The sequence below is a fragment of the Aegilops tauschii genome, chromosome 5, assembly GCF_002575655.3.
Source record: "Aegilops tauschii subsp. strangulata cultivar AL8/78 chromosome 5, Aet v6.0, whole genome shotgun sequence".
Taxonomy (NCBI): domain Eukaryota; kingdom Viridiplantae; phylum Streptophyta; class Magnoliopsida; order Poales; family Poaceae; genus Aegilops; species Aegilops tauschii.
The window spans coordinates 505,427,173-505,454,621 of NC_053039.3; the positions used below are offsets into that span (position 1 = coordinate 505,427,173).

The window sequence follows — 27,449 nt, forward strand, 5'->3', positions numbered from 1 at the left end:
ACCGTCATGATCATCATCGTCACCGGCGCGACACCTTGATCTCCATCGTAGCATCGTTGTCGTCTCGCCAATCTTATGCTTCTACGACTACGCTACCGCTTAGTGATAAAGTAAAGCATTACAGGGCGATTGCATTGCATACAATAAAGCGACAACCATATGGCTCCTGCCAGTTGCCGATAACTCGGTTACAAAACATGATCATCTCATACAATAAAATTTAGCATCATGTCTTGACCATATCACATCACAACATGCCCTGCAAAAACAAGTTAGACGTCCTCTACTTTGTTGTTGCAAGTTTTACGTGGCTGCTACGGGCTTAGCAAGAACCGTTCTTACCTACGCATCAAAACCACAACGATAGTTTGTTAAGTTGGTGTTGTTTTAACCTTCGCAAGGACCGGGTGTAGCCACACTCGGTTCAACTAAAGTTGGAGAAACTAACACCCGCCAGCCACCTCTGTGCAAAGCACGTCGGAAGAACCAGTCTTGCGTAAGCGTACGCGTAATGTCGGTCCGGGCCGCTTCATCCAACAATACCGCCGAACCAAAGTATGACATGCTGGTAAGCAGTATGACTTATATTGCCCACAACTCACTTGTGTTCTACTCGTGCATATGACATCTATGCATAAAACCAGGCTCTGATACCACTATTGGGGAACGTAGTAATTTCAAAAAAATTCCTACGCACACGCAAGATCATGGTGATGCATAGCAACGAGAGGGGAGAGTGTTGTCCACGTACCCTCGTAGACCGAAAGCGGAAGCGTTAACACAACGCGGTTGATGTAGTCGTACGTCTTCACGATCCGACCGATCAAGTACCGAACGTACGGCACCTCCGAGTTCAGCACACGTTCAGCTCGACGACGTCCCTCGAACTCCGATCCAGCCGAGTGTTGACGGAGAGTTTCGTCAGCACGACGGCGTGATGACGATGATGATGTTCTACCGACGCAGGGCTTTGCCTAAGCACTGCTACGATATTATCGAGGTGTAATATGGTGGAGGGGGGCACCGCACACGGCTAAGAGATCAATGATCAATTGTTGTGTCTATGGGGTGCCCCCCTGCCCCCGTATATAAAGGATCAAAGGGGGGGAGGTGCGGCCAGCATTGGGGCGCGCCAGGAGGAGTCCTACTCCCACCGGGAGTAGGACTTCCCCCCTTTTCCTAGTTGGATTAGGACTTGGGAGGGGGGAAAGAGGAGAGGGAGAAGAAGGAAGGGGGCGCCACCCCCTTCTCCTTGTCCTATTCGGACTAGGGGGGAGGGGCGCGCGGCCCAGCCCTAGCCGCCTCTCCTCTCTTCCACCTAGGCCCATTATGTTGCCGGGGGGTTCCGGTAACCTCCCGGTACTCCGGTAAAATCCCGATTTCACCCGGAACACTTCCGATATCCAAACATAGGCTTCCAATATATCAATATTTATGCCTCGACCATTTCGAGACTCCTCGTCATGTCCGTGATCACATCCGGGACTCCGAACAACCTTCGGTACATCAAAACATATAAACTCATAATATAACTGTCATCGAAACGTTAAGCGTGCGGACCCTACGGGTTCGAGAACTATGTAGACATGACCGAGACACCTCTCCGGTCAATAACCAATAGCGGAACCTGGATGCTCATATTGGCTCCCACATATTCTACGAAGATCTTTATCGGTCAGACTGCATAACAACATACGTTGTTCTCTTTGTCATCGGTATGTTACTTGCCCGAGATTCGATCGTCGGTATCTCAATACCTAGTTCAATCTCGTTACCGGCAAGTCTCTTTACTCGTTCCGTAATACATCATCTCGCAACAAACTCATTAGTTGCAATGCTTGCAAGGCTTAAGTGATGTGCATTGCCGAGAGGGCCCAGAGATACCTCTCCGACAATCGGAGTGACAAATCCTAATCTCAAAATACGCCAACCCAACAAGTACCTTCGAAGACACCTGTAGAGCACCTTTATAATCACCCAGTTACGTTGTGACGTTTGGTAGCACACAAAGTGTTCCTCCGGTAAACGGGAGTTGCATAATCTCATAGTCATAGGAACATGTATAAGTCATGAAGAAAGCAATAGCGACATACTAAACGATCGAGTGTTAAGCTAACGGAATGGGTCAGGTCAATCACATCATTCTTCTAATGATGTGATCCTGTTAATCAAATGACAACTCATGTCAATGGCTAGGAAACATAACCATCTTTGATCAACGAGCTAGTCAAGTAGAGGCATACTAGTGACACTCTGTTTGTCTATGTATTCACACAAGTATTATGTTTCCGGTTAATACAATTCTAGCATGAATAATAAACATTTATCATGATATAAGGAAATAAATAATAACTTTATTATTGCCTCTAGGGCATATTTCCTTCAAATCCACCATGAACATAAATATCGTGAAGGCTATGTTGATTTGTTCAACTACATGCGTGAACATGTGCCAAGTCAAGTCACTTAAACCATTCAAAGGAGGATACCACCCTATCATACCACATCACAACCATTTTAATAGCATGTTGGCACGCAAGGTAAACCATTATAAGCTCCTATCTAATTAAGCATGGCATAAGCAACTATGATCTCTAATTGTCATTGCAAACATGTTTATTCATAATAGGCTGAATCAGGAACGATGAACTAATCATATTTACAAAAACAAGAGAGGTTGAGTTCATACCAGCTTTTCTCATCTCAATCAATTCATCATATATCATCATTATTGCCTTTCACTTGCACGACCGAATGATGTGAGTAATAATAAGAGTGCACATGCATTGGACTAAGCTGGAATCTGCGAGCATTCAATAAACAAGAGAAGACAAGGCAATATGGGCTCTTGGTTAAATCAACAATAAAGCATATAAGAGCCACTTCAACAATTTAATCATGGTCTTCTCCTATCGACCCCCAAAGAAAAGAAATAAAACTATTTACACAGGAAAGCTCCCAACAAGCAAAGAAGAACAGGAAATCTTTTTGGGTTTTCTTTTAATTATTACTATTACAACATGAAAAGTAAGCTAGCTAAAAGCTACAACTAATTTTTTTGGTTTTCTTAAGGTTTTTCAAACACACAAGAAGAAAGCATAAAAAGGAAAATAAACTAGCATGGGTATTACAATGAAAGAGTATGAACACCGACAACTAGCAATGAGTGTGTGAACATAAATGTAATGTAGGTGAGAAGTACGTACTCCCCCAAGCTTAGGCTTTTGGCCTAAGTTGGTCTATTGCCACGGCTGGCCTGGCGGATATCCATAGTTGTAGTTGGGTTGTACTAAGAAGAAGCCTCGAATTGCCACTGGTTGGCAATCACCTCCGGATCCCACTGATAATTAGACTGTCGTGGAGGATCAAATTGTGGTTCCGGCTCTAGCTCTGTAGCTGATGTAGGGTTCCGGTAGGCGTGGATGGCCGCCAGCGGAACAAGATACTTTCCTGCAGACAAATCAAACAAGGAAGGAGCAGGCAAGGTAATAGTCTCAGGGTGATTTTTATCAAATAACAGTTTATATTTAAGCTCCCTTTCCCTATTCTTAACGATAAAATCATGCGCTACCATACTCTTATCATCTAGAAAAATAGTAGGCAACAATTTTTCTTCTTTCTCATAGTGCCTAATAGGTATGTTATAATATGCAGCGAGGCGCGAGGCAAAGATGCCTCCCAAGATGGGGCCCTTAGTACGGTTAAGATTTAACCATCTTGCAACAATAGCGCCCATACTATATGTGTCATCGCAAAACAAGGCATGGACCAAAATAATAATACCAGGGACACTCAAGTTTCCACAGTTTCCGCGACCAATTAAGCATCTACTAGCAAATATAGCAAAGTAACGTAGAACAGGAAAATGTATGCTAGTGATTCGTGCATCGGAAACTTTCCTCGTTTCCCCTACTGAAATTGTATCAATAAACCCCTCCACATCGTTACTATGTGGTTCCTCTATGATACCAGGAAAAGGTAACTTGCAAACTCTATAGAATTCACGAAGGGTCATCTCCTTATACTCATCATATAAATAAAAATCCACCGAAGGTGGTGACCTCCTAGAATGGAAATGAAAATTTTGCACAAAGGTATTGGTGAGTAATAGATACTGTTCGCGTTGGTCGCGGAGGAAGTCGGTGAGGCCTGCATTCTCAGCCAACTCATAAAAATCATCATAAATCCCGGCTGCTCTCAAGAAATCATCACAAGGCCATTCACACGGCCGAACCTCCGCGGTGCGAGGCAGATTATATTTGGGCCTCTCCTCTTCTTCACTTTGCTCTTCCTTCGAGCTTCGGCTCGATGAGCCCCTCAAAAATCTCTTCATCATTTTCTGAAAATTTCTGAAATTTTTAGTAACTTCAAATAAAAGTGAACCAAGCTCAACAAAATTGATAGCAACTACTCCTACAAGTGCCTAGAGACTATATCATGCATTAGAACTACTTGGAACCATATAAATTTGACATGCAAGCTCAAGAACATGGTCACCTAGGCAGCACAAATTTGCAATGAATAAAGCACTAAAACAAAAACTAATTGGACCAATGGAGGAGTCACATACCAAGGAACAATCCCCCAAAGCAGTTTTTGTGAGAGGTGCTTTGAGCAAGGAGATCAAAAATCGCAGCAAAATGAGCTAGAACTCGTGCTTGAGCTGGATGGTGATTTTTTTGGGAGGAAGAAGGAGTGTGTGGGTGCAGGAATAAGTGGAGGGGAGCCACCGTGGGCCCACGAGGCAGGGGGCGCGCCCAGGGGGTGGGCGCGCCCTGGACCCTCGTGCCCAGGTGCTTGCTCCCCCTGCTGTGTTCTCAGTGCCAGATATTCTCAACTATTCCAGAAAAAAATCATATTTCAATTTCAGGGCATTTGGAGAACTTTTATTTTCAGGGTATTTTTATATTGCACGGATAATTCAGAAAACAGATAGAAAAATACTATTTTTACTTTATTTCAACTAAATAACAGAAAGTAGAGAGAGAGTACAGAAGGTTGTGCCTTCTAACTTCATCCATCTCATGCTCATCAAAAGGAATCCACTAACAAGCGGTTGATCAGGTCTTGTTAACAAACTCATTTCGAGTAACATGAAACCGGAGAAATTTCAAATAACACTATGTTGCCTCAACGGGGATATGCACATCCCCAATAATAAGAATATCAAATCTCTTTTTGACAGTAGGGAGAGGAAATTCAAAACCTCCAAAAATAATCGATGGAAATTTTCCAATGGAGTTGATACTATGAACTTGAGGTTGTTTCCTCGGAAAGTGTACCGTATGCTCATTACCATTAACATGAAAAGTGACATTGCCTTTGTTGCAATCAATAACAGCCCCTGCAGTATTCAAAAAGGGTCTTCCAAGAATTATAGACATATTATCATCCTCGGGAATATCAAGGATAACAAAGTCCGTTAAAATAGTAACATTTGCAACCACAACAGGCACATCCTCACAAATACCGACAGGTATAGCAGTTGATTTATCAGCCATTTGCAAAGATATTTCAGTAGGTGTCAACTTATTCAAGTCAAGTCTACGATATAAAGAGAGAGGCATAACACTAACACCGACTCCAAGATCACATAAAGCAGTTTTAACATAGTTTCTTTTAATGGAGCATGGTATAGTTGGTACTCCTGGATCTCCTAGTTTCTTAGGTATTCCACCCTTAAAAGTGTAATTAGCAAGCATGGTGGAAATCTCAGCTTCTGATATATTTATTTTATTATTAACAATTTCTTTCATATACTTAGCATAAGGATTCATTTTGAGCATATCAGTTAATCGCATACGCAAAAAGATAGGTCTAATAATTTCAGCAAAGTGCTCGAAATCCTCATCATCCTTTTTCTTGAATGGTTTGGGAGGAAAGGGCATGGGTTTCTGAACCCATGGTTCTCTTTCTTTACCATGTTTCCTAGCGACAAAGTCTCTCTTATCATAACGTTGATTCTTTGATTGTGGGTTATCAAGATCAACAGCAGGTTCAATTTCTACATCATTATCATTTCTAGGTGGAGCATCATCATGAACATCATTATTAATATTATCACTAGGTTCATGTTCATTACCAGATTGTGTTTCAGCATCAGAAATAGAAATATCATTGGGATTCTCAGGTGTGTCAGCAATAGGTTCACTAGAAGCATGCAAAGTCCTATCATTTTTCTTTTTCTTCCTCTTAGAAGGACTAGGTGCATCTACATTATTTTTCTGAGAATCTTGCTCAATTCTCTTAGGATGGCCTTTAGGATACAAAGGTTCCTGAGTCATTTTACCGGTTCTAGTAGCCACTCTAACAACATAATCATTATTCTTACTATTCAATTCATTGAGAAAATCATTCTGAGCTTTAAGTACTTGTTCAACTTGAGTGGTAACCATAGAAGCATGTTTACTAATGAGTTTAAGTTCACCTTTAACTCTAGACATATAATCACCCAAGTGTTCAAGCATATCGGAATTTTGTTTTAATTGTCTACCAAAATAAGCATTAAAATTTTCTTGTTTAACAATAAAATTGTCAAACTCATCTAAGCATTGGCTAGCAGACTTATAACGGGGAATATCACCTTCATCAAATCTATAGAGAGAATTTACCTTTATTACCTGTGTCGGGTTATCAAGACCATGTGTTTCTTCAATAGGTGATGAATTAAGATCATATATTTCTTCAACTGGCGGTAAATTAAGACCATGTATTTCTTCAGTAGGAGGTAAATTCTTAACATCTTCAGCTTTAATACCTTTTTCTTTCATAGATTTCTTTGCCTCTTGCATATCTTCAGGACTGAGAAATAGAACACCCCTCTTCTTCGGAAGTTGGTTTAGGAATAGGCTCAGGAAGCGTCCAATTATTTTCATTAGTCAACATATTATTCAATAGAATTTCAGCTTCATCCGGTGTTCTTTCCCTGAAAACAGAACCAACACAACTATCCAGGTGGTCTCTGGAAGCATCGGTTAGTCCATTATAAAAGATATCAAGTATTTCATTTTTCTTGAGAGGATGATCAGGCAAACCATTAAGTAATTGGAGAAGCCTCCCCCAAGCTTGTGGGAGACTCTCTTCTTAAATTTGCACAAAATTATATATTTCCCTTAAAGCAGCTTGTTTCTTATGAGCGGGGAAATATTTAGCAGAGAAGTAATAAATCATATCCTGGGGACTACGCACACAACCAGGATCAAGAGAATTAAACCATATCTTAGCATCACCCTTTAATGAAAACGGAAATATTTTAAGGATATAAAAGTAGCGAGATTTCTCATCATTAGTGACCAGGGTGGCTATATCATTCAATTTAGTAAGATGTGCCACAACAGTTTCAGATTCATAGCCATAGAAAGGATCAGATTCAACCAAAGTAATTATATCAGGATTAATAGAGAATTCATAATCCTTATCAGTAACAAAGATAGGTGAAGTAGCATAGGCAGGATCATATTTCATTCTAGCATTCAGAGTTTTTTGTTTAAGCTTAGCTAATAATTTCTTGAGATCACTCCTATCATTGCAAGCAAGAAAGTCTCTAGCAGTTTCTTCATCCATAACATAGCCCTCAGGCACAACAGGCAATTCATATTTATTGGGAGAATCTTCATCATCACTTTCATCAATATTATCAGTTTCAATAATTTCATTCTCTCTAGCCCTAGCAAGTTGTTCATCAAGAAATTCACCAAGTGGCACAATAGTATCAAGCATAGAAGTAGTTTCATCATAAGTATCATGCATAGCAGAAGTGGCATCATCAATAACATGCGACATATCAGAATTAATAGCAGAAGCAGGTTTAGGTGTCGCAAGCTTACTCAAAACAGAAGGTGAATCAAGTGCAGAGCTAGATGGCAGTTCCTTACCTCCCCTCGTAGTTGAGGGATAAATTTTAGTTTTCTCGTCTTTCAAGTTCCTCATAGTGACCAGCAGATATAAATCCCAAGTGACTCCAAGAATAGAGCTATGCTCCCCGGCAACGGCGCCAGAAAATAGTCTTGATAACCCACAAGTATAGGGGATCGCAACAGTTTTCGAGGGTAGAGTATCCAACCCAAATTTATTGATTCAACACAAGGGGAGCCAAAGAATATTCTCAAGTATTAGCAACTGAGTTGTCAATTCAGCCACACCTGGATAACTTAGTATCTGCAACAAAGTATTTAGTAGCAAAGTAGTATGGAAGTAACGGTAACGATAGCAAAGTAATATTTTTGGGTTTTGTAGTGATTGTAATAGTAGCAATGGAAAAGTAAATAAGCGAAGAACAATATATGAAAAGCTCGTATGCATTGGATCGGTGATGGAGAATTATGCCGGATGCAGTTCATCATGTAACAATCATAACATAGGGTGACACAAAACTAGCTCCAATTCATCAATGTAATGTAGGCATGTATTCCGAATATAGTCATACATGCTTATGGAAAAGAACTTGCATGGCATCTTTTGTCCTACCCTCCCGTGGCAGCGGGGTCCTAATGGAAACTAAGGGATATTAAGGCCTCCTTTCAATAGAGTACCGGACCAAAGCATTAACACATAGTGAATTCATGAACTCCTCAAACTATGGTCATCACCGGGAGTGGTCCCGATTATTGTCACTTCGGGGTTGCCGGATCATAACACATAGTAGGTGACTATAGACTTGCAAGATAGGATCAAGAACTCACATATATTCTTGAAAACATAATAGGTTCAGATCTGAAATCATGGCACTCGGGCCCTAGTGACAAGCATTAAGCATAGCAAAGTCATAGCAACATCAATCTCAGAACATAGTGGATACTAGGGGTCAAACCCTAACAAAACTAACTCGATTACATGATAAATCTCATCCAACCCATCACCGTCCAGCAAGCCTACGATGGAATTACTCACGCACGACGGTGAGCATCATGAAATTGGTGATGGAGGATGGTTTATGATGACGACGGCGACGGATTCCCCTCTCCGGAGCCCCGAACGGACTCGATCAGCCCTCCCGAGAGGTTTTAGGGCTTGGCGGTGGCTCCGTATCGTAAAACGCGATGAATCCTTCTCCCCGATTTTTTTTCTCCCCGAACACGAATATATGGAGTTGGAGTTGAGGTCAGTGGAGCTCCAGGGGGCCCACGAGGCAAGGGCGCACCCAGGGGGGTAGGGCGCGCCCCCCACCCTCGTGCCCAGGGTGTGGGCCCCTTGACCTTGATTCTTTCGCCAATATTTTTCATTATTTCCAAAAATAAGCTCCGTGAAGTTTTAGGTCATTCCGAGAACTTTTGTTTCTGCACATAAATAACACCATGGCAATTCTGCTGAAAACAGCGTCAGTCCGGGTTAGTTCCATTCAAATCATGCAAGTTAGAGTCCAAAACAAGGGCAAAAGTGTTTGGAAAAGTAGATACGACGGAGACGTATCAAGGGGATGCCACCGAGTGGCATCCCCAAGCTTAGTTGGTTGCTCATTTTTGGATAATAGCTTGGGATGCCGGGGCATCCCCAAGCTTAGGCTCTTTTATCCTTCCTTCATCCATCGTAAGATAACCCAAAATTTGAAAACTTCAATCACACAAAACTCAACAAAACCTTCGTGAGATCCGTTAGTATAAGAAAGCAAACCACTATGATAAGTACTGTATCAGACCGATTCATATTTTGTTTTTGCATTATATCTACTGTATTCCAACTTTTCTATGGCAAAAACTCATCAAAGAAAACCATAGAGCCATCAAAACAAGCACACAATGCAAAGAAAACAGAATCTGTCAAAACAGAACAGTCTGTAGCAATCTGACTATTTCGAATACTTCTGGAACTCCAAAAATTCTGAAGAATTAGGATGACCTGGGTAATTTGTATATTAATCTTCTGCAAAAGGAATCAGGGCAAAAGCACTTTTATGTGCTTTATGAAAATTATTTTCGTGAGTGCATAAGTTTCTGTTTTTCAGCAAGATCAAACAACTATCACCCAAGAAGATCCTAAAGGCTCTACTTGGCACAAACACTAATTAAAACACAAAAAACACAATCATAATAGTAGCATAATTGTGCAAATACACAAGAACAGAAAGCAAAAAGCAAAAATAAATTTTATTCATTGGGTTGCCTCCCAACAAGCGCTATAGTTTTACGCCCTTAGCTAGGCATAAAGCAAGGATCTAAGTATTGTCATCTTTGGTTCGAGATCCATAAGATGCCCTCATGATTGATTCATATGGTGGCCTAATTCTTGTTATAGGGAAGTGTTCCATACCCTTCCTCAAAGGAAATTGGAACTTAATATTGCCTTCTTTCATATCAATCACGACACTGATAGTGCGTAGAAACGGTCTACCAGGAATAATAGGACAAGACGGATTGCAATCAATATCAAGAACAATAAGATCTATGGGCACATAATTTCTATTTGCAAGAATAAGAACATCATTAATTCTTCCCATAGGATTTTTAATAGTGGAATCCGCCAAGTGCAAATTCAAAGAACACGATTCAATATCGGTAAGACCAAGCACATCACATAAAGATTTCGGAATTGTAGAAACACTAGCACCCAAGTCACACAAAGCAAAACACTCATAATTTTTAATCTTGACTTTGATAGTAGGTTCCCATTCATCATGCAATTTTCTAGGAATTGAAACTTCTAATTCCAATTTTTCTTCAAAAGTATCAACAATATGTTTAGTAAAAGCTTTATTTTGTTCATAGGCATGAGGTGAATTTAACATGGATTGCAACAACGAAATACAATCAATCAAAGAGCAACTATCATAATTAAAGTCTTTGTAATCCAAAAAAGTGGGCACATCACTAGTTAAAGTTTTGACCTCTCCAAACCTACTTCTATCAATTTTCTCAACAAGATTTTCACCCTCCGAATCATCGGGACGCCTTCTAACTAAATTTGACTCTTCTCCAGTCCTTTTTTCATCAATCTTAACTTTACTAAACAAGGAATCAATAGAAGAAACACCAATCATTTTAAGATCTTCATCACTTTTGCAAAAGTAATCACTAGAAAACGCTTTTTCTAAAAATTCTCTTTTAGCTCTAAGCATAGCGGTTCTTTTCTTACTTTCATCCATAGAAACATAAAGAGCTTTAATTGATTCATCAACCTTAGGCACAAAAATTTTCATCTTGAGATTTTCCACATCATGCGAAATTCTATCAACACTTATAGACAAATCATCAATCTTATTCAACTTTTCTTCCATGGTAGTGTTGAAAACTTTTTGCGTGTTGATAAATTCTTTAATATTATTCTCAAGATCAGAGGTGTTCCTATTATTATTGTAAGGTTGATTTCCATAGGAATTACCATAATTATTAGAGGAATTACTAGGAAAAAGGTCTAGGATTAAAATTACCTCTATAAGCATTGTTATTGAAATTATTTCGAGAGATAAAATTCACATCTATGGCATCACTATTTTTCTCAATCAAAGTAGACAAAGGCATATCATTAAAATCAATAGGAGCACCTTTACTAGCAACGAATTTCATAAGAGCATCAACTTTTTCACTCAAAGAAGAAATTTCTTCAACCGAATTAACTTTTTTACTAGTAGGAGCCCTTTCGGTATGCCATTGTGCATAATTTGCCATGATATTATCAAGCAATTTGGTGGCTTCACCCAAAGTAATTTCCATAAAAGTACCACCCGCGGCGGAATCTAAAAGATTACGAGAAACAAAAGTTAATGAGTTGGGCAATTCCTTAGCATCATTTTCATTCTTTCCCAAGATTGTGCAACATGCTCATGTTCAAGTTGCTTGAAATTCATGATCTGGGTTCTAAGGGAAATAATTTTTGCGGGCGGAAAATACTTAGGATAAAAGCATCTTTGCACTTATTCCAAGAATCAATACTATTGCGAGGCAAAGAAGAGAACCAAATTTTTGCAGAATCACGCAAAGAAAACGGAAATAATTTCATCTTCACCACATCATTGTCCACATCTTTTTTCTTTTGCATATCGCATAATTCCACGAAGGTATTAAGATGGGATGCGGCATCCTCATTAGGAGTACCGGAAAATTGATCTTTCATAACAAGATTCAGCAAATCAGTATTAATATCACAAGACTTCGCACTAGTGGCGGGAGGAGCAATCGGAGTGCCAATAAAATCATTGTTGTTGGTATTTGAGAAATCACACAACTTGGTGTTCTCTTGAGTCATGATGACTACACAACAAGATTGCACTCAAAAACAGATCCAGCAAGAAAAACGGCGAACGGAAAAAGAGGGGCGAATAAAATGGCAATTTTTTGTGAAGTGGGGGAGAGGAAAATGTGAGGCAAATGGAAAATAATGTAAATTGCGAGGAGATGAGATTTGTGATTAGGAACCTGGTATATGTTGAAGATCCTCCCCGGCAACGGCGCTAGAAATTCCTTTTGATGTCGGCTAGGACTACGTCGGTATTTCCCCAAAGAGGAAGGGATGATGCAGCGTAGCGACGGTAGGTATTTCCCTCAGTGAAGAAACCAAGGTTATCGAACCAGTAGGAGAACCAAGCAACACAACGTAAACAACCCCTGCACACAGATAACAAATCCTCGCAACCCGACGTGTAAAAGGGGTTGTCAATCCCTTTCGGGTAGCAGCACCCCAAGATGGGCAAACGGACATGAGGAAATTGTAGTAGATTGATAGATCAAACGCCAAATAAAATAAATGAGAATAAAACGCAACAAGGTATTTTTGTATTTTTGGTTTAATAGATCTGAAAATAAATGCAAAGGAAAAGTAGATCGCAAAGGCAAATATATGAGAAAGAGACCCGGGGGCCGTAGGTTTCACTAGTGGCTTCTCTCGAGAAAAATAGCAAACGGTGGGTAAAAAAATTACTGTTGGGCAATTGATAAAACTTCAAATAATCATGACGATATCCAGGCAATGATCATTACATAGGCATCACGTCCAAAATTAGTAGACCGGCTCCTGCTTGCATCTACTACTATTACTCCACACATCGACCGCTATCCAGCATGCATCTAGTGTATTAAGTTCATGTAAAAATGGAGTAATGCAATAAGAACGATGACATGATGTAGACAAGATCTATCTATGTAGAGATAGACCCCATCGTTTTATCCTTACTAGCAATGATACATACATGTCGGTCCCCTTCTGTCACTGGGATCAAGCACCATAAGATCGAACCCACTACAAAGCACCTCTTCCCATTGCAAGATAAATAGATCAAGTTGGCCAAACAAAACCCAAATATCGGAGAAGAGTTACGAGGCTATAAGAGAACATGCATAAAAGAGATCAAAGAAACTCAAATACTTTCATGGATATAAAAAGATATAACTGATCATAAACTCAAAGTTCATCAGATCCCAACAAACACACCGCAAAAGAGTTACATCATATGGACCTCCAAGAGACCATTGTATTGAGAATTCAGCGAGAGAGAGAAAGCCATCTAGCTACTAACTACGGACCCAAAGGTCTACAAAGAACTACTCATGCATCATCGGAGAGGCACCAATGGAGGTGGTGAACTCCATCCGAGATGGTGTTTAGATTGGATCTTGTGGTTCTGGACTCTGCGGCGGCTGGATCAACATTTCGTCGACTCCCCTAGGGTTTTGGGAATATTGGGGTGTTTGTAGAGCAAAGAGGCGGTCCGGGGGGCACCCGAGGTGGGCACAACCCACGAGGGCGCGCCTGGGCCTCCTGGCGCGCCCTGGTGGGTTGTGCTCTCCTCGGAGCACCCCGCAGGCGCAGCCAGGGCCCATTATGTGTCTTCTGGTCCATAAAAAATCTCCGCGAAGTTTCGTTGCACTTGGACTCCGTCTGATATTGATTTCCTGCGATGTAAAAAACATGCAGAAAACAACAACTGGCACTTGGCACTATGTCAATAGGTTAGTACCAAAAAATGATATAAAATGACTATTAAATGATTATAAAACATCCAAGATTGATAATATAACAGCATGGAACAATCAAAAATTATAGATACGTTGGAGACGTATCAAAGCCTCGCCGCCATCGTCCACCACGCGACCTTCAGTCGGCGGCCTCCTCCAGTGACGACAAGGGAGGAGGGTAGATGGAGCCGGCAGCGGAGGAGCTAGTCACGACCCATGCCGCTCAGGTGAGTGACACGGGGGTCTGATCCAATTTTCTTAGACGAATAAAAGTGAAACATGCATAACTTGGTCAAACTCCGATTTTGATGATCTTGGGCTCATTTATAATCTATTGACAAGCCCAAGGCCTTCGCATAGAGAACCACCCAAGATCAACCAAAAAGGAGGATGTAAAATATGCAAAAGGTTTGAGCACTCTACATATAATGTGATCAAGCTACTTGCCCCGATAGTCCCTCTTAATAGTACGACTACCAATCCTATAATCTGGCCTCCCACTAAGCACCGTGAGACCAACAAAACTAAGAAAACCTAGCTAAGTTACACCCTTTCCAGTGTGCATTCCACTTGAGCTTCTTGATAACATTTATGCTTGCCTCGATTTGGATTTCTTTTCTTGACCATGATCACGTACTTGGTGAAGATTCTTAATTTGCTTCCCCATATTGCAATAGGAAAGCCTTGACTTAAGCACATATTCATATGTTCATTATCACCACGTGGACCGCAAGCTCATGCATATAATATCAGGATGCTTATCGTGAACGTGCACTTCTCAAACTTGACTACCATGATCACCACTTAATGTCATCTTTGCAAAGGTTACTTAATAAAATTATGTTGAAGCAAGCCCATGAGAAACACCTAACCTACATAGACATACCAAACACACGACACAGATTAGTTCATAAATACCACTAGATCACTTGATCACACACGATATATTCTTCGCGCTTGTGTGTTAACCATCTAGTGTACAATCCTTGAGCTTAATCTTGGCAACCAACACATTTTCATGATCCATCTTGGTTTCTTGAAAGCCACAAATTAACTCTTTATTTCACTTTATTGCTTCAATTCTAGATCACCAAACAATCTTTCATGGCCATATCAAGTTTCACCATGAATATCATGTTAGTCATCACTTGCTCTTCTAAATGCTCCATCACAACCTCTTGAGAGGCACATTGAATTCTTCACTTCAGTTGCTTGCTTCAAGACTTGATCAACCAAAACCCACCACATGAGCTCACAATGATCTTGTCTTTAAACCATAACTTGAAATCTTCTCTTTAATTGCTCTCTCAAGTCCTTGATCCATATAAGATCAAGCGTGTCAACCTTTTAGACCCCCCAATGAACCCCATCTCAACATGGTTGGTTTAGACACTGAACTCAACTTGATGGCTCCAATAGAGATCTCCAAATACCAAATAGTATCATCACTAGACAGGAGACCTGGAGGCCTTAGAGGCCATACCCAAGCTCCGGCCCATCCAGAGCCGACCACGGGTAACCCCAAGGACCCAGGGGTCAAGAGCCTGGAGCTTTGGGGTGTCCAGAGGCAAAAACCATCTAAACCCCATGAGTCCTGGAGTCTTAGATCTCTGAGCTTCGGGGTATCCAGAGAAGGATACCATGGAGCATAATAGTGGCTTCTTCTTCGGAAGCATATAACTAGGAATTTTTATTACATTATTCCCAAATCCATCCAAAACCTTCAAGCATTGCCAATGGAGCATTTTCTTCATATAAATTCAATGTACTCGATGCTCCATAGGATTTTCATTCAACACCATAGCTCGGAGTATATTTGTATCTTTATGGCATTTATCCTTGAACCCATCAAATGTTCTTAAGGCACCACATATGGAATCCCTTCAGATATATCCCAAATAAATCATTAGTCCATAGAGATTGTCTTGATTACCAAAACCACACTTAGGGGTTACATTCATTTTCAACCCCTTCCTCCTTCCTTGTCATCTTCCTCCTCCTCTTAGCTCCTTCTCCCGCACACATTCTTGAATTGGATGGCACGGGGCAATAATGTTTGGATGTTTGATTTTCCACTTCACATTCCATGTGTTTTCTCGGGTTTTGAATTGGACTCAAATATGGATCATTATAGCAATGAAGCCTAAGAGATCACACTTCTGCATGAGTCATGACAAATCCAAACCAAACATAATACAACGATGATAGCATACACTTAAGGTAAGTAACCAAGCATACAAAAAATGGATAAAGATACACAAGTTGCGTATGCAGATTCAGAAGAAAAAGTCTTATAGGTCTTTCATGTAATGTTGAATCCCAGAAATTACATATTATATACACCCCCTTCTTAGGGAAGTTCACACAAGTGATAGAGGAAAACTTACAAGAAGTTCACAAGTTTTTAAACTGGGTGATGAGAAAATGGCCCTGTTTGGATCCATGGGTTAGAGTTAGTTTGAGTTAGTTTGGACTCAACTAACCCAAAAATATCCAAACAGGAGGGTTAGTTTGGGTTAGATGCATCTAACCCAAACAAAAAATCTAACCCACCCGAGAGGTGCTTATTTGGGTTAGTTCTTCTCGGGATCACTAAAAAACATGTTTTTTTCTCGCTTTCCCCGCAGCAGATCCCTTCCCACTTCCTCGAAGCTTCTCGTCCTCTCCCTCCCTCCCTCTCGCACCGCCCGTGAAGGCGCCTCGCCATATCCCCGCTCCATCTAACCCTGCCATCCAAACACCTCTTTGGCTAGAGTTAGTTCACGGTTAGTTCAGGGTTAGAATCTAACTCTAACCTCTAACTGAGTTAGAGTATCCAAACAGGGCCAATAAAGAAGACAAATCCACAATTCTACAATGTTGATAGAGGGTTGTGAGCATGAGAACCATCCTATATTTATCAACGAAAACATGTAACTTTGAGGCACACTCATTCTTTTCAAACGATTAATCATGAATTTTCAGCCCTATTGCAATCATCTTTCTTATTTGTTTCTGCTGGGTGGCGTGGGAGACTCCAGACCCACATGTAAGCGCGCACACTCCAGCCGTCCCGTCCGGCGGTCCAGCCTCCCATCCCAGCCCCCTCAAAAAACTTCCGAAAAGAAAGAAAAATGGAAAGGTAGTCGAGCGAAACCCTCCTCCCCTCCCCTCCCCAACCCGATCTCCCTCTCCCTCGCCGTTCTCTAGTCTCAGCTCCCCTCCCCCACCCCTCCCCGTCGGCCCGGCCCCCAAAACCCTCGCGGCGGCCACCGCATCCCTCCACCGCCCGCCGTTGCCGCCGCCGCCGCGCGATGCCCTTGGGCATCTGATTCATGTCTCACCCCCACGCCTCCGCCCCCAAGCGGCCCTTCTCCTCCTCCTCGCCCTCCCCCGCCTCCCCCGCGCCGCCGCACATGAAGAAGGCCAAGCTCCCCGCCTCCTCCTCCTCCTCCGCCGGGCCCACCGAGAAGAGCGGGCTCCACCTCGACCCGGCCGCCGCCGCCGCCGTCAGGGGCGGTGGCCGCACCAACGGCGAGGAGGATGTGGATATGCTGCTCGCCGACCAGGACGAGCTCCGCGCTCCCAACGCGTCGGCCCCAGGGGGTGGCACGGCCAACCTCTTCCGGAAGAAGGCCACGCTCCCGCAGCCTCCTGCCACCGCCGCCACCCGCAAGCCCCTCCGCATCAAAATAGGTACCCCCTCTCTCCCCTCCTGGATTCGTTCAGTAGGGTATCGTCCAGGGGATTGTAGATTTGTAGTGCCAATTGAGGAGTATCCTGTTATTTCTGTTGTTGAGTTCACTTGCTGACTAACTACATCCATTTTACTTTGCGAGCCTACTTGAGTTTAAATTCCTGTAGTAGCAAGAGACTGGCGGTGTCTCTCAGTTGTTCCCCACAAACGGACCTCTAAGTTGTAACTTTACTAGTCAGTATTGATTTTCCCTAATTGGCGTGCCTATGTATCTCCTTGCCTGCACCAGTGAAATTAGCTAGATCTGTACAGTGCTTTTGGGGAAATGGTGGTTGCTGGGAGAACTTAAATCCTGCGAGCCAGTACCATACTAGAGGGGCTCTGCACATGTCTATGTCATGTGAAATATGCAGTGATTGTTTATATTTGATTCTTACTGGATGTGAATGTATGGCAACGATTTGCTGCAGTAGATGTGTCTCTTATGTTGTTCTTGATGCATTTGAAGAGAGAGTGTGGCTGGTTGTTGCCTGCTTGGTTGTATCATGCTATGTCAGCTGGCTTTCTAGCTAGATTGTACGTGCAACGCTGACACTCGCTTTAACATTAGTGGGCATGACTGCCAGTGTTCATCGGTAGCTATTCCTGGCATCTCCAGTATTCTCAAGAAACATCGTGTCTTCTTTCTGTGCATTGAAATAAAACTTAACACTGCCTAAGCAACTTTCAACCTTCTTTCTGTCCAGTATTCTCCACCATGGATTTTAGTGGTTCTTCAATCTTCAATCTCTGTTATTTTTCACGTTCTTTCTCAGACAACGGGCTGTCGGGGCTCTTTCTGCAACCTTAGTTCATATAAATGTCACATATTTAAAGTTGTAGTCTGAATTAGGCTTCCCGATGCAATACTTTTCTGTTTTGTTTACCCCCCCCCCCCCCCCCTCCCAAAATAATAAACTGTATTATTTTTCTAATAGTCAAACATTTATACGTTTGGCCAAGATAATAGGAAGAAAATAAATTCAATATCTATAATATCAAATCAGTATCATTACATCCATCATGAAATAATTTTTCATATTCTATTTATTTGGTATTGGTGTGGGAGCCTCTAGCACTGGTTCTGTCCTTTAATTTATTTATTTGGTATTGTAGATGTTGATATTTTTTCTATAAACTTGGTCAAAGATAAGAAAGCTTGACTTGAAAAAATCAGCACACCTCATACTTTGGAGCGGAGGGAGTATGTTATATCATCCATCTGCTTTTCATGTATAGGTCAGCCAAAATTGCCCAAAAACTTTGAGGAAGATACTTGGGCAATTTTGAAGGATGCCATTACAGCCATATTTCTCAAGCAGAAGCTTTCTTGCGATGTTGAGAAACTTTATCAGGTTATTCCTTGTCTACCCCATAAGGTCTGATGCTCCCATGTTAATTATTAAGCCTGGATTTTTTTCTTCACAATAGGCTGCTGGTGATCTCTGTCTACACAAGCTAGGGGCAAATCTATACGAGCGAGTCAAGAAAGAATGCGAAATACATATATCAGCAAAAATCTCAGCATTAGTGGGTCAAAGTCCAGATCTGGTTGTATTTTTGTCGTTGGTGCAAAGAACATGGCAAGATTTTTGCGATCAGATGTTGATTATCCGTGGTATCGCTTTACTTCTTGATGTAAAATATGTCAAGAATGTTGCAAATCTTTGTTCAGTGTGGGATATGGGGTTGCAGCTGTTCCGCAAGCATATATCATTGTCTCCGGAGATTGAACACAAAACCGTCACTGGTCTTTTAAGATTGATTGAGAGCGAGAGGTATGCCTACTCTTCTGTTGCAAGCTCTTGTGCTATATACAAATCTGGTGACAGGGAGGGGGGGGGGGGGGGGGTGTACATGTTTGGAGATGAACTACTAGTGACCTACACCTGGCATAGGTTCTCTTATATAACCAGATGTCTATTGCTTTCAAATAAATCCGCAATGTTGCCAGCGTACATATCCGAAGTAGGATTCATCTTATATTTGATTCGTTCTGATTAACTTAACTTCAACTATAGTCGACTTAAAAATATATTATCATCACTTACCATATGATTGTGTAGTAATTTTTTTTGATGAATCGTAAGCAACAATCCTTTGTGTGATCATTAAATCCTACTATCACCCCTTTGATTGGAATATCTATTCTGTGAAAAATGCGGATCGGGCGAATGATTTGTATCATGGTTCACACTGCTACTAATGCAAGTGAAAAAACACAAATGCTCAATGATGCATACAATACGGGAAAATTTCAGATTAACAAATGTGTGGCCTATACGTTTTTTATTGTGATCCAAATTCATCTTAATATCAATGGGTAAAGGCTAAATATGGACTGAATGTATTATGTCTCGTCTCGTTTTCATGTTTTGATTCACTTGGATTTTTTTCACAGCATCTGTTATATGCATGCTCATCAAAAATACCAGCCTGTGCAGGAATGTAATTGTCTTCTCTTTCCCGGTCATAGAATCTGTGTTGAAATCCATTATTCTATTATATCTAATGGGGATTGTGAACATGAAGGATCACTGCAATTAAAATTTCATATCAATTTATTTTATGTTTCCTTGGAAAACTGTTTATTCAAAGATTATTCTTTCCTGATCAGGCTTGGTGAAGCAATAGATAAGACATTACTTAGTCATCTTCTGAAGATGTTTACTGATCTTGGAATGTATTCTGAGACATTCGAAAAGCCTTTCCTTGAATGTACCTCTGAGTTTTATGCTACTGAAGGTGTCAAATATTTGCAGCAGTCTGATATTCCAGATTATCTAAGGCATGCGGAGGTAATGATTGGTTTCTTTTTTTCTCCATGTACTTTGTTCATACTGAACCATGAAAGTCAGGTATAGCTTGCAACTGATGGCATTGCATGTGAGTTAATGCAGTCAAGGTTGCAAGAAGAACATGATAGGTGCATTCTGTATTTGGAAGCTAACACGAGGAAGCCACTTATAGCAACTACAGAAAAACAATTGCTACAGCGACACACATCCGCAATTATTGAGAAGGTGGGCATCTGCTTTTAGAATCGTAAGATCTTTTTTGTGGCAAGTAGCCTGAACAAGCATGGTAGAACAGTATTCTTGTTGGCTATAATAAGCAATGTTCAAGAAAGCGTTTTTAGGCGCCGCTTAAGCGCGCTTAAGCGCCAAGCGACAGCTAAACGCTTCGCTTCTGCCCTAGGCGGAAGTTTTAGCGTTAAGCGAAAAAAAGCGGGATTTAGCGGCCGCTTTAGCGCTGAGCGCTGGCTAAGCGGTCGCTGAGCGCGCTTAAGCGTTCAAAAAGCGAGAAATGGGCCACGGGCTGGAGGTAAAAGGTGGGTATAAAGGCTTGGCCCAATACTGGCCTGTTCCGCTAGGGTTTACTGGGTTAGAAGGGGAGGGGGGAGAAGAGAGCTCCAGTGGCAGCTGCTCCTGTTCTGCATCCAATTCAGCTCCATGCATTCTTCCTTCTCATGCCCGAACTGGATCTGAACTACTACATGGGCTGGGCTGGGGCTGCTGTTTGGCTGCTGCTGCTGCTGCTGCTGCTTGCCTGCAGCTGCCATTTATCTTATATGCTCTAAGACAATATTATGCATTTATGCTTGCTGTGTGAACCACTGAACCTTATCCTTATGTGTTATTTGGCTATTTGTTGTGGTGTGTAAACCACTGAATCTCAACCTTATATGCTATTTCAGATTTTCAGTTACCCATGTGCTATATTTCCTGTTTTCTTGTGCATATTATTCAAAAACAGCCAAAATCTGGCCAATTAAAAAAAACGCTTAATCCCGGTTAAGCTGCGCTTAAGCGGACATTGCTCTAAGCTGTGGCCTTCCGCTCCGCTTACGCTTACCGCTTTCTTGAACATTGATAATAAGACCGATAAACCAATAAGGATGTTCACTTTCTCAGTATTATTTTTATTATGCAACTAATCTATTTTAGCTGCTTCTCCACTTATGAATCTTTTTGTGTTTCTCGGTGTTTATGTGTGGGGTCGCAGGGATTTACAGTGCTTATGGAAGCAAATCGTGTAACGGACCTGTCGAGGATGTACACCCTTTTTCAGAGGGTTGATGCCATTGAGATGCTAAAGCAAGCACTTAGTTTATATATCCGGGGCACAGGCCAGGGCATTATCATGGATGAAGAGAAAGACAAGGATTTGGTTTCCTTTCTTCTGGAATTTAAGGCATCCCTTGATAAAATATTGGAAGAAAGTTTTGCCAAAAATGAGGCTTTCTCCAATACTATAAAGGAGTCATTCGAGCATCTTATCAATCTACGCCAGGTGGGCCAGATTTTACCATTCTGCTTCATTATATGTATTTCTTTTTGTTGAGTACTAAGTGGATATCTTGTCATGCATATAGTTTGATGTGATAGTTCTTTTTCTTCTATTTTTATTGTTTGTTGGTCAAATATTTATTACTCTTTCCAATCATCATGGGAAGTTGTGGTCAGCATTTTCTTCTCTCTCATCTATTACTATACAGCTGGGTACTTGTATGGAAATTGTTCGATTAAATTTGCAATAAATAATGTTTTCTTATATATGTCTTCAATTTTCACAGTAGTAAAATACTGATAAAAATTTGATGGTAAAATTGTATCTCAAACATCAAGCATAAAAAATCTGTGACAGGAGGGAGTAGTAGCATAGAGTCAAAGGACTGTCATCAAGAATCGTGCTCAGTAACCCTGTCACCAGATAACAACCAATAATGTTATCAGCTGGGTACTTGTATGGAAATTGTTCGATGAAATTTGCAATAAATAATGTTTTCTTATATATGTATTCAATTTTCACAGTAGTAAAATACTGATAAAAATTTGATGGTAAAATTGTATCTCAAACATCAAGCATAAAAAATCTGTGACAGGAGGGAGTTGTAGCATAGAGTCAAAAGACTGTCATCAAGAATCGTGCTCAGTAACCCTGTCACCAGATATTGGTTGTTATCCACTGTCAAGCATTTGAAACGTTGGTAGGTTAATGTATGCAAAATATGTAATAACCCATATGGAAATAATGGTATTTCATTCGTCTTGAAAAAAGATGCTTCCATATCATTCTAATTTTGCTAATATATATTATTACGGATAAATTATGGATATAGTGATGTGTTAGTAAAATTTTTTTAGACGGGAGTATTGTTACACATACAATGCTCTACCACACTGCAGCAGTTTGTAGAAGGCAAAATGGAGCTCCATGGGGTATCTGTTCTTGAATGCAGTGTCACAATGTTCGTGTGCTGTCTTTCCTGTCATATCTTCTCTTTTGGGGCTTGCTAAATCCTACAATTGCTTAATTTACAATATGGGTCATACTTTTAGTCTTGTACAGCACGCTTTATGTTTCAAGTCCTGGAAACAGCCTCCTGCAGAAATGTAGGGAAAGGCTGCGGTCAGAAGACCCAAAGTGGTCGGATCCTGCGCAAGCGGGAGCTACGTGCAACGGGCTGCCGTTTTTTTCAGTCAGTCGTGAGATTTGATAGGCATAAAGCATGATTCTGGATTTTATGTGATGCATTTTGATGCGCATGTTCTTTCATCACATTGTTAACTGGGTAAAATTGTATGTTGGTCTTGACGCTCGAGTACCCAAATTAGTGTATTTATAATTTCCATCTCCTATGTTTTCTTTTCAAAAGATTAAGGCTGACAGCTTGTCCCCTAACAACAGAATCGACCGGCTGAATTGATTGCAAAGTTTCTCGATGAGAAACTTCGAGCTGGAAATAAAGGTACTTCAGAAGAAGAATTGGAGGGAATACTCGACAAAGTTTTGGTTCTGTTCCGATTTATACAAGTAAGTCTTTGAGCAATTTGGTGCAATTATATCCATGGAACTGGTTGGGCTGAGCCTGACTAAAAGCAAATTCATATCAATTGAGGAAAAATGTAGAGATCATCCCAGTTTCTTTTGACACACATGTCTTCAGAACATAGCTTAACTAGGCTGCGGTCTGATGAGCTAGGAGCTCAGATATCTAAGATGCAACATGTACAAATCGATACCTAAATGAGTTTAAGCCCTACCCTCAAAGGCGATATAATTGGGCCTTCCCAGGCAGGGTGATGCTAGGCCAAATTCCCAGATGGCCCATAATGTACATTACAGAGCTAGTAAGAGAAGCTAAGGCCCTAAAACTACTAGTACATAATGTGATACTCACTGCACAGAACTGTTAACTGAGAATTAAATGTAACAAACCTAAATGTACAGCCCTTTATTCTGTAGTGTAAATAAAAGCAGTGTATTTTCATCATGGACAGGGAAAAGATGTATTTGAGGCATTCTACAAGAAGGATCTAGCTAAGAGGTTGCTGCTGGGAAAGAGCGCATCAATAGATGCTGAGAAATCAATGATTACAAAGGTAATAATTTCTTTTCTGAGGGTTAAGCTACTATTTTACATGTGATCCAAATTATAATGATATATTTGAGCAACATGTTGCTGTTTGCAGCTTAAAACTGAGTGCGGAAGTCAATTTACCAACAAACTGGAAGGAATGTTCAAGGTAGCGTAGTTTTTGTCACTGATGAATCTCTTTTATCCTGTCTTCTTCTGATGCTTGCTTATATACTATACCCATTTATACTATATATAATAATTTCTTCATATCCCAATTTGGTTCACAGGACATTGAATTATCCAAAGAAATAAATGATTCTTTCAAGCAATCATCTCAGGCAAGGACAAAGCTTCCAACTGGCATTGAAATGAGTGTACATGTGCTTACAACAGGGTAAGTAACCTTTGCCCTGACATTTACATGCGTTCTAAGAAGTACATTCCATTGATATGACAGTTGTCTAAAGTCTGAAGTCTGAAACTGTTACTTGTACGGGCTTTATTATAAGAAGAGCATGTACCTGGTATCTGAATGCAATGGATTAGTGTTAGCATTTGCGGAGCATACTAACATGCAATCATTGATGTTGTCTTGATCATATATATGCGGTTCTGATAAATCTGTTGAATTGCAGCTACTGGCCGACATATCCACCGATGGATGTGAAGCTCCCACATGAACTCAATGTCTATCAGGTTAGTCTGGGCTGACTTGACATGGTCGCAGCAAATTTGAAGTCTGTTTTTTAACCCTTCTCTTTGACAGGATATATTTAAAGAGTTCTATTTGAGCAAGTACAGTGGAAGGCGTCTAATGTGGCAGAATTCTTTGGGTCATTGTGTATTAAAAGTAGAGTTCCCCAAAGGTAGAAAGGAACTTGCAGTGTCATTATTTCAGGTTGGATTATTGCTCCCCCCCCCCCCCCCCCCCCTCTTGGTTTATCATAGTGGTAATTATCTGAGAGCAATAACTAAACTCCGATTTTATTCCTTTTATTAGAGTGTAGTCCTGATGTTGTTCAACGATGCTCAAAAGCTAAGCTTTGTCGACATAAAGGAGTCGACTGGTATTGAGGATAAAGAATTGAGAAGAACACTGCAGTCACTTGCTTGTGGCAAAGTTAGGGTTCTCCAAAAGGTGCGACTCTTTTGTTTGTCTTTGACAAATTTTCAGCATGAAGCTTGGTTAATCATCATTTGTGTTTCAGACACCAAAAGGACGAGATATAGATGATAAGGACGAATTCGTATTTAATGAAGATTTTAGTGCTCCCCTTTATCGCATAAAGGTATATTTCCCCTTAATTTTCTTTGAATGAGAAGGGCAACTTCAGATGCCATCGAGTTTAAGTGTTTAACTATGGTGCCGTTCTATATTTGCAGGTGAATGCAATTCAGATGAAGGAAACAGTAGAAGAAAACACAAGCACCACTGAGAGAGTATTTCAAGATCGTCAGTATCAGGTGACTGAACTTGCAAACAGAAACTTTGGTGGTTTAACTGTCAGAATAGGCAGATAAATACGCAATCAATTATCCCTGTAATACTAGTAGTTGCATGGTGGATGTAGACATTTGCTTTGCTCTGCTGATATATATCGTGCTTTATTGCTTATGGTAGAAAAGTTAGTCCTCTTGTATACAAACAATTATAAAAATCTTTCTGTAGAAATCTGATTGCCAGTCATGCCTTCGATGTCTTACAATCTCAAAGCATAACCTGACCTTGTTCTCTTTATTATATGCAGGTTGATGCAGCCATAGTTCGAATTATGAAGACGAGGAAAACTCTCAGCCACACCCTTCTAATAACTGAGCTTTTCCAGCAGGTAACACTCGGAGTGATTGACATGATTTTCCTGTACCCTTTTCCCTGCCCAGCAATTTGACCTAGTATCTGGTCTCAATTTCCCCCCCTTTCAGCTCAAGTTCCCGATTAAGCCAGCGGATATGAAGAAGAGAATAGAGAGCCTAATCGACAGGGAGTACCTGGAGAGAGACCGGAGTAACCCCCAGATATACAATTATCTGGCTTGACAGAAGCATTTCCGTGAAAGAGATGGTCATGTTAATTTTATTTTATTGTCAGAAACACACTGTGTAAAGTAATTGCGTATTGCTGTTCCTTGTTCTCTCTCTTTGGGAGTTGTAGCAGTTGCATCTTTTATGTATACGAATGAGTTTTTGATATAAAAGTTGGGCATCATGCGTACATGAATCCTCACATTTGTGATATTCCCTATAATTCACCACTACCTATACACATATTATATGAATATATCAGATAAAACTAAAACTGACCCAGCAAAGCAAAGCAATAGTTCTTCACCAAGTAGAGGGTAATTTACTTCAGATAGCAGGTTTCGCTCTTTTTTCAAAGGGAGTAGGTGCTCGTGCAAGATGAATAGATAAACCGCTCGCAAGAAAAAAGATCAACAGATAAACGAAAAGAAAGACAGCAGAAAAAAAGAAAAGAAAGAAGAAAAAGTTGGCGGACACGGGCGTCGATCCCTTGCCCTCTTGAGTTGAGAGAGGGACAAGCACAAAGTGACTGGCCACCCCGACACACGTAGATACATGTCTTTTTCAGATAAAGGCCTATAGATACTATGTGGACAGACTTCAGTTCAAATTCAAATGTCGCCCGGCAACGGCAACGGCGAGGAACTCCACAAATTGAGATGGAGCCTCGCTCCGCTCTGCAGCTCGGCACTTGGGGCCGCTTCCAAACAGAAATCGGTGAGATTGGGAGGCCGCACTCCTCCTCCTCCTCCTCGGCCAGCCGCGGGGGCGTCGGCCGCACCGGCGAGGCGGGAGCTGGGCCTCCCTCCTGCCAATCCAGCTCGCTGCCGTAACCGCCCGCCCCCTCCCATCCAATTCCTCGACCGGCTCGCGCTCTCCCCTCCCTCCTCTCTCCTTCGCTTCCCCTCTCATGCCGCGCCCCGCGCGTGCAGGCGACGCGATGTCGGTTACGCGCCCCGCCCGCCCTCGCCATCCCTCCCGAGCCCGGCCTCCCATCGCCCCTCGCCCTCATCGGCATCCACATATAAGCTGCACCCCCTTGCAATTTAGCAGCCGATCGCCACCCCTCTCCTCCCTACCTTCTCCCGCTCTTCCCCCTCCCCCTCCCCCTCTAGAGCCTTCCTCCCCTTCTCGCGCCCCGCCGCCATGTCGACGCCGTGGGCGATCCGTGCGGGGAGAGCCATCTACCGCGCGGCCTCACGGGTCATTGATCACCAGACGCCCGGGAACCTCTACAAGCGCTACCAGCAGATCAAGCAGGGGAGTACTCCGCAGCAGCTTCGACACCTCCTGGACCAGCACGATCAGCAGGCGGCGGCCGCCGAGCAGAGGACCGCGGCGCGAGTTGCCTCGTGAGTACTCTTGTCTCTCGGGTTGATTCGGTTGGGTGATTTCGTGAAGCAGGGCGTGGTGTCAATGATCTCCGGAATGCAATTTGTGCCTGTGCTTGCAGCGAGGGTCTGGA

At 41.6% G+C, this 27,449-nt stretch overlaps 1 protein-coding gene across 1 annotated transcript; it reads left to right on the forward strand.

Moving 5' to 3' along the window:
- Positions 1-16,889: 16,889 nt before the first annotated feature.
- LOC109764931 (cullin-4) lies at positions 16,890-26,174 on the forward strand. The gene is made up of 17 exons (XM_020323714.4): positions 16,890-17,558; positions 18,838-18,953; positions 19,030-19,376; positions 20,216-20,396; positions 20,499-20,621; positions 21,604-21,891; positions 23,290-23,415; positions 23,883-23,984; positions 24,075-24,128; positions 24,250-24,356; positions 24,598-24,658; positions 24,729-24,860; positions 24,963-25,100; positions 25,171-25,251; positions 25,346-25,426; positions 25,711-25,791; positions 25,886-26,174. Exons 1-17 carry the CDS (start codon positions 17,198-17,200, stop codon positions 25,997-25,999), a joined length of 2,493 nt encoding a protein of 830 aa, XP_020179303.1. The 5' UTR covers positions 16,890-17,197; the 3' UTR covers positions 26,000-26,174.
- The last annotated feature ends 1,275 nt before the right edge of the window (positions 26,175-27,449 follow it).

Excerpts from the sequence above, each read along its gene's own strand:
- LOC109764931 (XM_020323714.4), top strand. The coding sequence starts at position 17,198 with ATGTCTCACCCCCACGCCTCCGCCCCCAAGCGGCCCTTCTCCTCCTCC. Across the intron at positions 20,397-20,498 it reads ATTATCTAAGGCATGCGGAG|TCAAGGTTGCAAGAAGAACA; the intron begins GTAATGATTGGT and ends GAGTTAATGCAG. Across the intron at positions 25,427-25,710 it reads TTCAAGATCGTCAGTATCAG|GTTGATGCAGCCATAGTTCG; the intron begins GTGACTGAACTT and ends TATTATATGCAG.